Genomic DNA, 15,262 nt, shown 5'->3' on the forward strand with positions numbered 1-15,262 from the left:
GCTGATCACAAATAGATCAAGAAACTGACAGATTCCATGAATGGAAGACTTATGACAGTTATTGGAAAAAAAGGGTGGCTATATTAATCACTTATTTTTTTGAAATGTCAGAAATGTTTATTTGTACATTTTGAGTTGTTTATTTATTATTCTCACTTCAACAGTGCAAATAAACAAGTGAGATGGACAAATTTTAATTTTTCATTTAGTTGCATAATAATTCTGCACACTGACAGTTGCCCAATAATTGTGCACACATATTCTCATAAGAAAGCCAAAACGTTTACTTTCTTAAATATTCAGGTTTGAGGTTTATGAACATTTTGGGTTGACTGAGACCACTGTAGTTTTCAGTAATAAAATTCTCCAAAATACAACTTGCCTAATAATTGTGCACACAATGTAGAAAGAAAAACTATACTGAGTTTAAAATAGTCTGACAATCCATATGTGACCCTTGGACTAATTCTTTAATAAAGTGTGACTAAAATAATTTTAGATCAAGCCATTTTATAGAAAAGCCTTTTAAAATAAAATTAGGTATGAGGGAATTAGCAAGAACAGGGCAATTACCCTGGTAGCAAAGCCTTCAGTATCAATTTTGTTAATCAAGTAGGATTGGAGATTTTAGGACAGAATTGCAATGTAACTACATTTATTTATTTAATTAATTAAAGTTTTTGCCTTTATCTTATTTAAATTCAAAGTTATATTTTATTCCAAAACTTTAACAGGCTCAAATCATTTTTTAACTTGCTTAATCTAGAAAGATTAGAATGAAATCGTAACTTCCTAAAGGTAGTTTGCTTCATAACTAAATAGCTATCTGAACTTCAGTTCATTCACATCTAGAATGTTTTATCTGTTATAAGGCAAGATTCAATTCTCACAAATCTATTCAAATTTACTTTATAATTATTATAAAATAATAGAACTTTCATTTCCAGATAATAAAGGACTCTGCATTAGCTTTAAACTATTGAAACTAACAGGACAGTGTTGGCTTCATAGGTATCAACTCCTTAGGGAAAAAAGATCTAAACAAGATGGATATTTTAGCTGTCACAAACAAGAGCGCTAAATTTCAATGTTTTCAGCTTAGTAATTTTTTGATCAACTCTTAAAAATCAGATAAAACTATACAGTTGATTCTTCTTATTCACAAATTATTTATTTATAAACTTGCCTATTTGTTAAATTTTATTTGTAACTAAAAAATTAATACTCATGGTGCTTTCAATCATCCGTAAACATGCAGAGAGCAGCAAAAAAAGAAAACAAAGAAAAAAAGAAAACCTGTTGTGCAACATACATATTTCCACCAGAGGTTTTAGTATTTGCTAATTCAGTGTTCACAGTATCTTTATTGAAGATAACTAGTGCCAATAATGAGAATCCCCTGTATAAGGTTCCTTCATGCTAATTATTTTATTGCAGGTTTTATCTTGGCATCTAAATTATGACAGTTTTACTATCATACAAGAGTGGAACTAATTGTATTATAGAACATGTTAATATAAGTTAATATAGTAGCAATAAATAAGATACATGAAAAAGGTGGAATAAACTTACCCCATGAGGTCAAGAATTCTGCAGCATATCTATAAATTCGATTTAGAATTTCAATCACAACAGCATAAATTATGCTGGGCATGTATAATATCAAGGCGCTTAATTCATTTTGGTTTTCTTCATAATATAAACGTGCTTGGAATTCCAAGTCAAAATAAATCATCATTATTTGAAGTGAAAAGCAGAGACAAAGGCACACAAATGGAACTGAAACAAAATAAATCCGTAACTGTCTTTTGAAACTGGAATATATGGGTTCCTCTCTGCCAGTGACAGGATTGATACCTAAAACCCCATGAAATCCTGATCTTGGTTCCTCAAATTGTCGCTTCATCATCAGTGTTCCCCATCTGTAAGCCATAACAGCACAAGATCGTTTCCAGAGTTCAAGGATAACAGTAGACCACAGCAGATTGAATGCTGCAAATAGCACATACTTGTCATAATCTTCCCAGTCAAAAACATAATAAGGGATCCCAATGACTGCCATTGGAATTAAAGCAAATGTGATATATTCCAAAAAGGCAAAATAGAAAGCAAGTGTTTCACCAAAATAACAGCGAATTTCATCTGTGAGGGGGAAAAAAAATCATTCAGTAGGTAGCAATACCTAACCAATCTGGTTCAGACCCAGAAGCTAAATGTGTTTAGCCTGCAGTGAATTTATATAGCATATAATAAATCTATTTATTATATATTATATAGCATATAATAAATCTATTTATAAATCTTTATCTCACTATTTCCCTAACTTATCAAGTCAAACCAAGACAAGACCTCATCTCCCAAAATAGGTCCTATTTACAAAGTCATATTGCTCTGTCTCTGGTATGTATCTCAATTATCAGATATATACAATCTCAAACATTTTCTCACTATTTAATATTTGTAGCAAAAATTCCTTCATTTCCCTCTGTGAATGTATTAGTTCATTACACTAAAACATACAGAAGAATACACCTATATCCATATGTAGTATCAGAATAGAATCAATTCAAATAAACCAGAATTCCCTGATATTGCTGCTTGCACACAGGCCATATATGGTCTTGAATTTGCATTTAACATGCAGTCTTATGCTTGGTGAATCTGAAGACCCTAATAATTATATAATCTATGCAAACCTGAGTCTGTTCTTTTTCAGAATCAGTAATGTCAACTTACGTAAAGGTTGGTATCTAATTTTCAGTTGTTCATACCATATCTGCCCAAGTTTTTTTAAATGGTCTGGGTCATGAAGTGGAAAAACCTGAAGTAGAATGCCATTAGTTGTTAGCCTTCGCACTGAAATAAATAAAAAAGTTGTTTTTTAGAATCAAAGACCATTTTCCCAATCTCATACAAGACTACATATATCATCAACCATTCCACTAGTAATTTACAGATGTAGGCTTTCACATTGGTTTCTATTAGTCAGTGCTGGGCTTCAGGGTTTAGTGATTATGGTCTAGAACCCTCACCACTATATAGTTCAAAAAGGCCAATCAGGTATTAGACATGTGCAGGAGTGAAATTCAGCCAGTTCTATCCGGCTCAGGAAAACCAATAGCAGCAGCTGCAAGAGGCTCTGCCCAACCGTGCAGATGTCATGATTTCGCTTTTTTGTGACATTTTAAGGCTCTGCGTATGTGCAGAAGGCTTTGCACATGCACAAATGACAGTGTGAGCAAGCAAAGCGAGTACATGTGCAGTGTGCACACATTTGCGAACCAGTACGGAAGGTAAGTGAATTTCACTCCTGGGCATATGGCTATAAAGATAGGAGCCTACTCAGTCCATTTAATTGCCTCACTTTGCTTCTGAAAATGTCAGCCATAATTGTCAGTGAGATATCAGGAAAACTGTTCTCTACACCATAGTCACTAAATCCTGAAACTCAATACTGCCAATTCCAGTAGTAGTTATCTGTCATGCTCCAAAAACCCAGAAAGACACATTTAAGTTCTTCTAAGCAGTTTTTTTATTGATCCTTATCTATAGTTAGAAATACTCTGAGAACTCCTAGAGAGAAACCATTTTAACTCCTCCCCACAAACTATCTAACCTTCCCTTTTGCTCCTCTGGAAACAATCCTTCCTGAGAATCTAGACTATTGTAAGGTCTTGCCTCTCCAAATCTTCGCAAGAAAGCAGAACTCTTGAAAATGAAGTTGTTCCAAAAGGAGTTTTTATTGAAAGGCTTGTGATAGCAAGAGGTCTAGGCCAGAACTAACTCTCCCCACTTAAAAAACAGCAATTTAAAGCAGTACAGATAAAACCCCTCCCACAGTACAGCAATGCAGGAAACAGAAGCTCACAGCACAGCAAAGTAGAAAACAGAAACTTTCATATAGAGATCTCTTGAAGCAGGAAATAAAAACAGAAACTTCATACAGAGATCCCTCCACTAGAAAGAAAACAAGAAGAGTGAAGGGGAGATAAAGAAAACAAAATCAGCAAGGTTTGATGAAATATGTGTATTAACTTAGGGGCAGGCACATGTTTTTTGTGAACCCACTCATTGGGGGAGAAGGGGAGGTGTTTCTAAGCCACCAGGTATTGAATGGCTTCACGGAATTTCCTAGTCTAGAATTTCTTGAATTTCGAAATGTTGTTTGCCCTCTACCATAATAGGGAGTGGAACAGGGGTAGTAGCCTGACGAAGGTCAGAGGTGACTTCAGGCTTCAACAAGCTACATTGGAAAACGGGGTGGACTTGCAATAATGACTTAGGGAGTTGCAATTCCACCATGACAGGGTTAATAATGTGAACAATGGGGAAAGACTCAATGTATTTAGGGCCCAGCTTTTTAAACTGCTGCAAAGATTTTAGAAACTTAGTAGAAAGGTAAACTTTGTTCCCCAATTTGTAAGGTCTAGGTTCTATTCATTTCTTGTCTGCCTATACTATATAGGCAGCCTTGGCTTCATCCAAGGCTTTGTGGACCACCAGCTAAATGGTTTAGCTGTTTCAATGAAGGGATTTCTGGTTCATGTGAGGGTAGCTCAGGCATAGCATTAAATTCTTGCCCTGCAACCATTCTGAATGGAGTAAAACCTGTGGTAGTATGAACTGCATTATTATAGGCCACTTCTGCAAAAGGCAATAGCTCCATCCAGTTCTCCTGCTGATAGTTAATAAAACACAGGTACTGTTCCAGAACTGACTTTGTTCATTCCCTGGCCCTGTTTGCAGGTGATGACTAACACTACGTCACTGTTCCGTTCTGAGTAGGTCCAAAAAGGCTTTTCAACACTTGGATGTGAATTGGATCCCTCTATCTGAAATAATATGTCGTTGGGCCCCATGCAAGTGGTATATGTGGATCAAAAACAGCTTAGCCAAGGCTTTAGATGTAGGGATCTTTTGGCATGGGACGAATTGAACCTACTTTGAGAAAAGGTATATGACAACTCAGATCACTGTGTTACCAGAAGTCTCGGGCAATTCTACAATGAAATCCATGGATTTCTGAAGGGTGGGCTGCAGGCTGTAGTAGACTGGGGGTTTTTCCCTGCCTGCGTTTAGCGGCAGTGCAAATGGGGCAGCTTGCTACATAGCTTTCTATGTCTTTTTTAATGAGGGCCACCAGAATTGCTGTTTCAGTAAATGTAATGTTTTTACAAAACCATTGCAATGGTCATTAAGTGTGTAAAATAGTCATAAATTAGAACTGCAGAAAAAATAATTGCTACCAACCTGCCTTCCATTGAGGACCTATATACTGCACGAATCAAGAAGAGGGCCGTGAAAATATTTACAGATTCCTCACATCCTGGACATACTGTTTCAACTCCTACCCTCAAAATGACGCTATAGAGCACTGCACACCAGAACAACTAGGCACAAGAACAGTTTTTCCCCGAAAGCCATCACTCTGCTAAACAAATAATTCCCTCAACACTGTCAAACTATTTACTAAATCTGCACTAGTATTAATCTTCTCATCGTTCCCATCACCAATCTCTTTCCAGTTATGACTGTATGACTGTAACTTTGTTGCTGGTAATCCTTATGATTTATATTGATATACTGACCATCATTTGTGTTGTAAATGTTGTACCTTGATGAAGGTATCTTTTCTTTTATGTACACTGAGAGCATATGCACCAAGACAAATTCCTTGTGTGTCCAATCACACTTGGCCAATAAAAAATTCTATTCTATTCTATTCTATTCTATTCTATTCTATTCTATTCTATTCTAAATCCCTTTTTCCACTGCTGTTGTAACTTGAACAATCGCTAAGTCAATCACACAGTTAGTTGCTAAGTGAATCTGGCTTCCCTAAATCTGACTATTTTTCACACTTAATGACCATTGCAGCATGCCCATGGTCAGGTGATCCAAATCCAGATGTTTGGCAACTGACTCTTATTTATGATGGTCTCAGTGTCCCAGACTCATGCGATCCCCTTTTGTGATCTGACCAACGAAGTCCACGGGGAAACTGGATTCACTTAATGACCATGTGACTTACTTAAGAACTGCAACTACTCACTTAACAATGGTGGAAGAATTTTGATAACAGAAATAAAAAAACCTACAAAAAAATCCTGTTAGTGATAATCTATGTACAAAAAACAAAACAATAAAAATTCTCAAACAAATTACATAGGAAAATAATGGAATTAGATGAAAATATCTGCATAATAGGGGACTTTAATGGATAGATAACAAATTGGACTATATGACAGTGAAGAAAAATAAACATAAAAAATAGAAATTACCAAATACGTTCTTAGGGATGGTAAAAGAGTTTAAATTAAGAGACACATGGAGACAGCTGAACCCAGAGAAAAAACAATACACCTTTTTCTCCCACCCACACAATTCTTGGTCACGCATAGATATATGGCTTGGATGAATCCAGAATTGATTAACAATTTAGAAGAGATAGATATAATTTTTTATTTTATTTTTTTTATTTTATTTTGTCACAACAATATATGTAGGTATCAACACCTGGGTGGACCATAGTCCCTTAATATTAAAAATGGGAAAAAAAAGGAAGAAAAAAAGGAGATCGACTTTAGATCAAAAAATTATAAAAGAAAAACCTTACATACAAACAATGGAAAGTGAATTAAAAAATTTCTTCAAGGAAAATAGGAACGAATATACAACACCACAGAACTTATGGGACACCGCCAAAGCATATATGAAGGGAATAACTATAGTGTACATGGTGAGGAGAAATAAAGAGAAAAGGGAACAAGCATCAATATTGGGAAAATTTAAAAAAATAGAAATAGCCCTACAGAAACAACCCCAGAATGAGAAAATTATAGAGGAAAGAGAGTTAATGAAACAAAATTAATATATTACAACAGGAGGAAATGATACGGAATATAAAATTGGCAAAACAAAATTATTTTGAAACAATGAATAAACCAGAAGATGGTTAACCCACAAATTGAAAAAGAAAAAAGGAGATCGACTTTAGATCAAAAAATTATAAAAGAAAAACCTTACATACAAACAATGGAAAGTGAATTAAAAAATTTCTTCAAGGAAAATAGGAACGAATATACAACACCACAGAACTTATGGGACACCGCCAAAGCATATATGAAGGGAATAACTATAGTGTACATGGTGAGGAGAAATAAAGAGAAAAGGGAACAAGCATCAATATTGGGAAAATTTAAAAAATTAGAAATAGCCCTACAGAAACAACCCCAGAATGAGAAAATTATAGAGGAAAGAGAGTTAATGAAACAAAATTAATATATTACAACAGGAGGAAATGATACGGAATATAAAATTGGCAAAACAAAATTATTTTGAAACAATGAATAAACCAGAAGATGGTTAACCCACAAATTGAAAAAAGAAAAAGCTAACAAATTGATACATTTACAAGATGAACAAGGAAATTTGCATTACAAGACTGATGGAAAAAAAACATTATTCAAAAATACTTTCAAACACTATATAGTCAAGAAAATATTGCAGAAGAAAACATAAAATATTTACAGGAGAGAAATTTGTCAAGTATATCAGAAGAAGATAGGGAAATATTGAATGACAAAATAACTCTAGCAGAATTGAAAGAGGCAATCAAAAACCAAAAAAACAATAAAACACCAGGGCCAGATGGAATTCCAGTGGAACTATATAAAAAATTTCAGGAATCTTTAGAAGAAATTATATTGGGAATATACAGTGAGGTATTAGAGACAGCCAAAATGCCAAACCCGTGGACGGAGGCATATATAACATTAATCCCAAAAGAAAATACAGACAATCAGCTTATCCAAAATTATAGGCCAATCTCGCTATTAAATGCCAACTATAAAATTCTGGTGACAAAAATGGCAGAAAGACTAAAAAAAATATTAAACAAAATTATTCATTCGGAGCAAAATGGATTTTTACCAAAAAGACAAATAAAAAATAACACAACAATTATAATGAATATACTAGACTATTATGAGGCCCATCCTGAAAAACAATTGGCATTAATATTAGTGGATGCACAGCAGGCGTTCAACAACCTGAATTGGCAGTTTCTAATTATTCAATTAATCGGGATGAAATTTGGTGAAAAATTTATAGAAATGATTAAGGCAATTTATTCAAATCAGATAGCAAGAATTATGATAAACGGAGACCTAGCAGAAAAATTAAATAAATAAATTGCCAAAAATTTTACACAAGGCCAAAATAAGAAATTAGAGGAGAAATTAGGAATTCAAGCTGTGAAGAAAGTAAAGTACCTGGGCATTTGGTTAATGGCAAGAACATCCTCAATAAAGGAAGACAATTATGTAAAATTAGTGCAACGAATTCAAAAAGATTTAGAGAGTTGGGCAAAATTAGAAATATCATTGATTGGAAGAATTACTACTATAAATATGAATGTTCTACCAAAAATTTTATATTTATTTCAAACGGTACCTATAAAATTGGGGAAAAACTCTTTTGACAAATTGAATAAAATTATTGGTAAATTTATATGATTAGGGAAAAAGCCCAAAATTAAATTAAAACTCTTGCAAGATTCTAGAACTAAGGATGACTTCAGCCTCCCAGATTGGAAACTCTACCATCAGGCGGCAGTAATATCATGACTTAAAGAATGGATAAATTTAAAACATGCAAGAATACTAACAATTGAAGGACATGATCTACAGAGGGATTTGGCATGCCTTTATCTGGGAGGGAAAAAGCAAAGCCCACAAATACTTCCAGAGACATCAAGGGAGAGAAGTATTGTTAAAAACTTGGATGAAGATTAAAAGAAACTTTTACACAAAAGTTCCAAGATGGGAATCAATGATGGAAGCCTTGGTCTACCCCAATTTAACTGATTTAAACAAAATAGTAACATTTAAAGAGTTGTTAGACGGACAGAAGAATTTGAAATCTAAACAAAAATTATTAGGAGAAGGAATTAAAATAGATTGGTGGCCTTATTTACAATCCAAAAAAGATATTAAAAAGATTTAGAATTATACAGATTCCAAAGTCAGCAGCAAGAAATCGATAAAATGTTAACAGGGACCGATGAGAAAATAATTACTAAAACATATAATTGTCTCCTTAAATTTAAAATGGAGGAGGAAACGGTGAAGGAAACAATGGTACTTTGGGTGAAAAATTTGGGATATAATATAGAATTAGAGTATTGGGAAAAAATTTGGGGAATAAATTATAAAATGTTGTTGTCGGACACGTATAAAGAAAATATCTATAAAATGTTTTATAGGTGGCATTTACCTCCGGCGAGATTGGCCAAGATGTTTCCAAAAAACCCACCAAATTGCTGGAAATGTAACCACCCACAAGGGACATTCTACCACATGTGGCGAACATGTCCCAAAACAAGATATTATTGGTTAAAAATTAAAAAGTGGTTAGAGGAAATGACAGGGGAAAAATTAATATGAAACCTGAACTATTTCTTTTGGGGATTATAAAGAAAATATCTATAAAATGTTTTATAGGTGGCATTTACCTCCGGCGAGATTGGCCAAGATGTTTCCAAAAAACCCACCAAATTGCTGGAAATGTAACCACCCACAAGGGACATTCTACCACATGTGGCGAACATGTCCCAAAACAAGATATTATTGGTTAAAAATTAAAAAGTGGTTAGAGGAAATGACAGGGGAAAAATTAATATGAAACCTGAACTATTTCTTTTGGGGATTATAAAAGAAAAAATGAGTAAAGAAATTCAATACCTCATACTTCACAGAATTATGGCCACCAGAATTTCATTTGCCCAAAATTGAAAACAAAAACATGTTCCATCAAACACGATGATTATAAAAAAGGTGTTAGAGTGTGCAGAACGATGAAACTTAAAGATAGAGAGCAAACAATGTATTATGAAACATGGAATAGATGGTACAATTGGCTGGAAAAGAAATCTAAAATTAATGTATAATGTATAGCATAAGAGAAAATGTTATAGCGAAAAGAAATATTTAAAGTGTAGTAGATATGTATATAATGGGGTGATTATAAGAATGAATAAGTAATAAACAAAATGTATATGTATATAAATGGGTTGAACGATAAAATGAATATTAATACAAATGCCGGTATCGGAAAGCTGTAAAAATGTAACAAAGTTAGTTTTTAAAGAAGTAAATGTTGAATAAAAATACTTTAAAAAAAATCTGGACTTCTGGTGGTGGCGTCAGAGCGAAGTGGGTGAGAGTGCAATTTACAGCTCCTGAAAGCCCAATTAATTCCTAAAAAGGAGTCCTTTTAAGGGCATTCCCAAACCCGGAGGATTTGGGAAAATAAAGAGGAAGGCTTTATTCTTCGGATGAGACACTAGCGTACTGGAGGAAAAAAGCTGAACCCCTTAAATCCAGCAGGAAAAAATCTGACTTTAAGGCAGATCGAGAGCAATGGTGGCCACATAGTGTGGAAGCAAAAAAGGGATCTCAGCATTGGCAGTCGCGAAGGATTAGAGAAAGTAAAAGTGAAAATCTCATCAAACTAGTCACGAATGAGAGTCTCAGAGGGTAAAGAAAGTGGCGGCTGGGAAGGAGAGCGCTCAACAGAAGATGACCGAACGAAGGCAAAAGAGTAACAGAAGGTATGGAAGGAGGAACCAACAAAGAAGATACATAGTAATAAATGGTAATAATTGGACTCGAGTTAAAGATCTAATTGCATTATGAGAAGGAAGAATAGCAAAGATATAATATACGGTGGATTTAAACTTTAAAGTAAGGAGTCTTCATACTTAGACAAGTGGACTTGGCGACTTTGGCGATCTTAGTGAAACAAAAGAGGCAATTTGGAAAGAGATTAATAGATAGATACGTGGACAACTGTGGATTTATAACTATTAAGAAGACGACAGAGTGGACTGGAATAAAGAGATTAAAAAGATAAAGAAGAAATAAATACAAAATACAAAAAGAGAGACTGGCAGGACGTAGAGATTGTGCACTGGATTTGAAAGTGACTAAGCCCGAATGGATGATCTGAAGTAATAGGGAGTGGAAAGAAGAAGAAAATCAAAAAAGAACTTTAAAAAAAAGGAAAAGTCTGGTTGGAAATCATTATAGTTAATATATATATTGATAAAAAATATTATTTGGGGGGGGGAACACTTGGTTTATTGATAACGCTTGAAAAAGAGAGGTTATAAAAATATACAATTAAGAACAACTTAATTTTAAAGAACTGTTTGGATAAGTGCTGAGAGGATTAAAGGGGAGGATATATTTTGATTATTTGGTAATATATAATAATTACAGTGAAAATACTTGAAGAAGGTTATATTTAATTGAATAATTAATTGATTAGCTAATTTGATCTGGGGGAAAAAGGGGGAGAAGAGTAATTGAAAGATAGAACTTGATTTGTGTGGTGTAAATCAATTTGAAGATCATTTGGCGGCCGTCTCCAGGAGAGCTTTTTACCAGGTTCGCCTGGTGCGCCAGTTGCGCCCCTTTCTAGACCGGGATGCCCTGTGCACGGTCACTCACGCCCTCGTGACGTCTCGCCTGGATTATTGCAATGCTCTCTACATGGGGCTCCCCTTGAAGGGCATCCGGAGACTGCAGTTAGTTCAGAATGCGGCTGCGCGGGTTATAGAGGGAGCCCCTCGTGGCTCCCGTATGACACCTATCCTGTGCAGACTGCACTGGCTACCTGTGGCCTTCCGGGTGCGCTTCAAGGTTCTGGTAACCACCTTTAAAGCGCTCCATGGCATAGGGCCGGGCTATTTACGGGACCGTCTACTGCTACCGGATACCTCTCACCGGCCCGTGCGCTCTCACAGAGAGGGACTCCTCAGGGTGCCATCAGCTAGACAGTGCCGTCTGGCGACGCCCAAGGGAAGGGCCTTCTCTGTGGGGGCTCCCACCCTCTGGAACGAACTCCCCCCAGGACTCCGCCAGCTTCCAGACCTCCGAACCTTCCGTCGCGAGCTTAAAACACACCTATTTATCTGCGCGGGACTGGACTAGTTTTAAATTTTTAAATTTTCTAATTTTAAAGAACTGTTTGGATAAGTGCTGAGAGGATTAAAGGGGAGGATATATTTTGATTATTTGGTAATATATAATAATTACAGTGAAAATACTTGAAGAAGGTTATATTTAATTGAATAATTAATTGATTAGCTAATTTGATCTGGGGGAAAAAGGGGGAGAAGAGTAATTGAAAGATAGAACTTGATTTGTGTGGTGTAAATAATTAATTAAAGGAATTTAATTAAAGGAATTTAATTTAATTAAAAATTAATTAAATTAAATTAAAGGAATATAAGAATTAGTGGTAAGAAGTAAATATTGAATATTAGAAGATTATACTTTTATGATATTGTGGAAAAATCTCACAAGAAATTTAATAATTTCAACCACATCAATAGTAACAAGAACTAGAAAAAAGCCCATCTCTAATCCAACATCTACAGCATCTCCCACAACCCAACAGTCAATTGAAAATAGGTCAGAGAAAGAATCGACAATGCAGAGTATGCAAAATATGCTCCAAATTATTCAAGAGACACCGATCAAGTTCCAAGAAAAAAGGGCAGATAACCTTCTTGGCAGATAACCAAGAAGGTTATCTGGAAACATCACCAAGAAATTAAAAATGAGATAGGCAAAGTGAAGGAAGATTTAAAAAAATATGAAGGAAAGGATGATACAATATACAGTTGAAGAAAATGAGCAAAAAGTTATAAAAATAGAAACTAAGGTGGACCAACTAGACCTCAAAGTAGAAATGGAACAGAAGGCATCACAATTGAATAAAGAATTAATGGATTCAATCGCTTCCCTGGAAATGGAGAAGGCATCATATTTCCTGTGCTTCCAGAATGTCATGGAAGAAAAAGAGGAAGACCTGGAGAAAAAAATTGTCGAAATCATAGCAGAGCTAATACAGAGAGATAAATTGGAAATAAGAGGTACCATAGACGAAATCTATCGAGTACACAACAATTATATAAGAAGGCATCGCTTAGCATGGGAAGTGCATATAAGATTCACAAAAAAAACAATAAAAGATGAAATTTATAAAAAATCAAGAGAAGAGACTGTAACATATAACGGGAAAGAAATTATAATTCTAAAATAAATACCAAAATCCGCAGAATTCGAGAGCAAAGACAGCAGTACCATTTTCTAACATCATGTCTCATAAAATATAAAGTAATGTTTAAGTGGCTTATCCCCAAAGGTATATTAATTACATGGCAAGATAAGAAGTTCAAAGTAGACTCAATAAGGAAAGCTCAAGAATTTTATAAAAATTATTTGGAGGAGGAACAAGAAAGCAAGGATGAATTAGAAAGAAGTCAAGAGGACTTACAAGAGGAGTTAGAAAGAGAGAGAGAGTTAAGGAGAACTCAAAAAAAAGAATGAGAAGAAAGAGAAGGAGCAAGAAAAAGAGAAAAAACAAAACAAGAAACTCCGAGAAACAAATACATATCAGTAGGATATGGAAGGGACATTATCCGTATTTTCAATGAACATCAATGGTTTAAATGCACGGAAAAAGAGAACACAAATATTTACAAAATTAAAAATACTAGATGTAGATGTGATTTGCTTTCAAGAGGTCCATATAAAAAAAGGATTCCAAAAACTATTGGAAAATAAGAAATTAGGAAGACTATATGTATCATTATCACAACAGAAAAAAAGAGGAATAGCAGTGTACATAAAAGAAAAAAATAAACTCAGAATTAGTGTATGCAGATGATGAGGGGAGAACTTTGATGATAAAACTAGAAATGGAATATAAACGAATTTTATTAGTAGTTGTATATGCTCCAAATAAAAATCAACAGGAATATTACAAAAATTGCACAATACAATAACAGAATAAGAAATAGAAAATGTTTGTATTATAGGAGACTATAGCGCTATAGTTGATAGTAAAAGAGATTACCATAGCAATAAGAAAAATAAAAAAAAGAAGGAAATATTACCCAAAGAATTCTTTAATATGGCATTAGAACTAAAGTTAAGAGACATATGGAGAGAAATTCACAAGGAAGAAAAGCAATATACATTTTATTTCCATTCCCATCAATTGTGGTCCAGGATTGACATGGCCTGGATGACAACACAATTGCAAACAGAAATAGAAAAAACAGAAATAGGAACAAATGAATGGGCTGACCATAATCCGATAATCATCTACTAAAAAAGACAAAAAAGATATAAAACATGGACCTTAAACCAAAATGTATGTAAAGAGAAAGAATATAAGAAATTCCTGGAAAAAGAATTAACGATTTTCTTAAGTATAAACAAAAATGATATGGCGATCCAAAATCTTTGGGACACATTAAAAGCATATATGAGAGGGGTGACAACTGCATATATGACAAAAAAAAGTAAAGAGAACAGGTCCCACCAAACTACAGGAGGAGCTTAAAAAAGCAGAAGAAGAATTGCAAAAACATCCCCAAAATAAAAAAAATAAAAGAGGAAAGGAGAATAATTAAACATAAATTAAATCTGATAATTCAAGAGGAAGTGGCATTGAAAATAAAGATGGCCAAACAAAATTATTTTGATCATGCAAACAAGGTGACAGATGGTTAGCCTATCAATTAAAAAAGGAAAAAGATAAAAGAACGATTCAACATTTGAAAGATGAGGAAGGGAAAATCCAGTACCTAAGAGAAGATAAGAAACGAATAGTACATATTTTCTTTTCGAAACTATATACACAGGAAGAAACAACAGAAGCAGAAATCCAAAATTATTTAGAGGAAACGAATGTATGCAAATTGATGGAAGAACAGAAAGAAGTATTAAACCGACTAATCTCTGAAACAGAATTCGGAATTGCAATAAAAAGACAAAAACAACAACAATAAAACGCCGGGCCCAGATGGAATACCAGTTGAACTATATAAGAGTATTCAAAAACAAACAGGAGGATTAATGCTGGAAATATTCAATGAAGCATTACAGCATACAGACATACCCCAAACATGGACAGAAGCATTAATTACATTTATACCCAAGGAAGACACAGACCAGCAATTAGTACAAAACTACAGGCCTATCTCTTTATTGAATTCTGACTATAAAATATATATGTCAATTATTGCTGAAAGGTTAAAAACAATTTTAGATAAATAAATACATCCAGATCAAAATGGTTTCCTGCCTGGTCGACAATCAAAAATAATACCCGGACCATAATTGACATATTATAGTATTATTTATTTATTTATTTATTTATTTTATTTGATTTTTATACCGCC

General features: G+C 34.2%; 1 protein-coding gene across 3 annotated transcripts in view; it reads right to left on the reverse strand.

The window, feature by feature from the left end:
- The window catches only part of ANO10 (anoctamin 10), a 173,235-nt gene that overhangs the window by 113,652 nt on the left and 44,321 nt on the right, over positions 1-15,262 (reverse strand). For all 3 annotated transcript variants that reach the window (XM_058181673.1, XM_058181672.1, XM_058181671.1), the window contains exons 5-6: positions 2,737-2,856; positions 1,573-2,142 (exon numbers count right to left, since the gene is read on the reverse strand). In XM_058181673.1, the coding sequence (XP_058037656.1) occupies positions 1,573-2,142; positions 2,737-2,856 (690 nt within the window). The remainder of the gene's footprint in view (positions 1-1,572; positions 2,143-2,736; positions 2,857-15,262) is intronic.

Source organism: Ahaetulla prasina, chromosome 4 (genome assembly GCF_028640845.1).
Source record: "Ahaetulla prasina isolate Xishuangbanna chromosome 4, ASM2864084v1, whole genome shotgun sequence".
Lineage (NCBI taxonomy): Eukaryota > Metazoa > Chordata > Lepidosauria > Squamata > Colubridae > Ahaetulla > Ahaetulla prasina.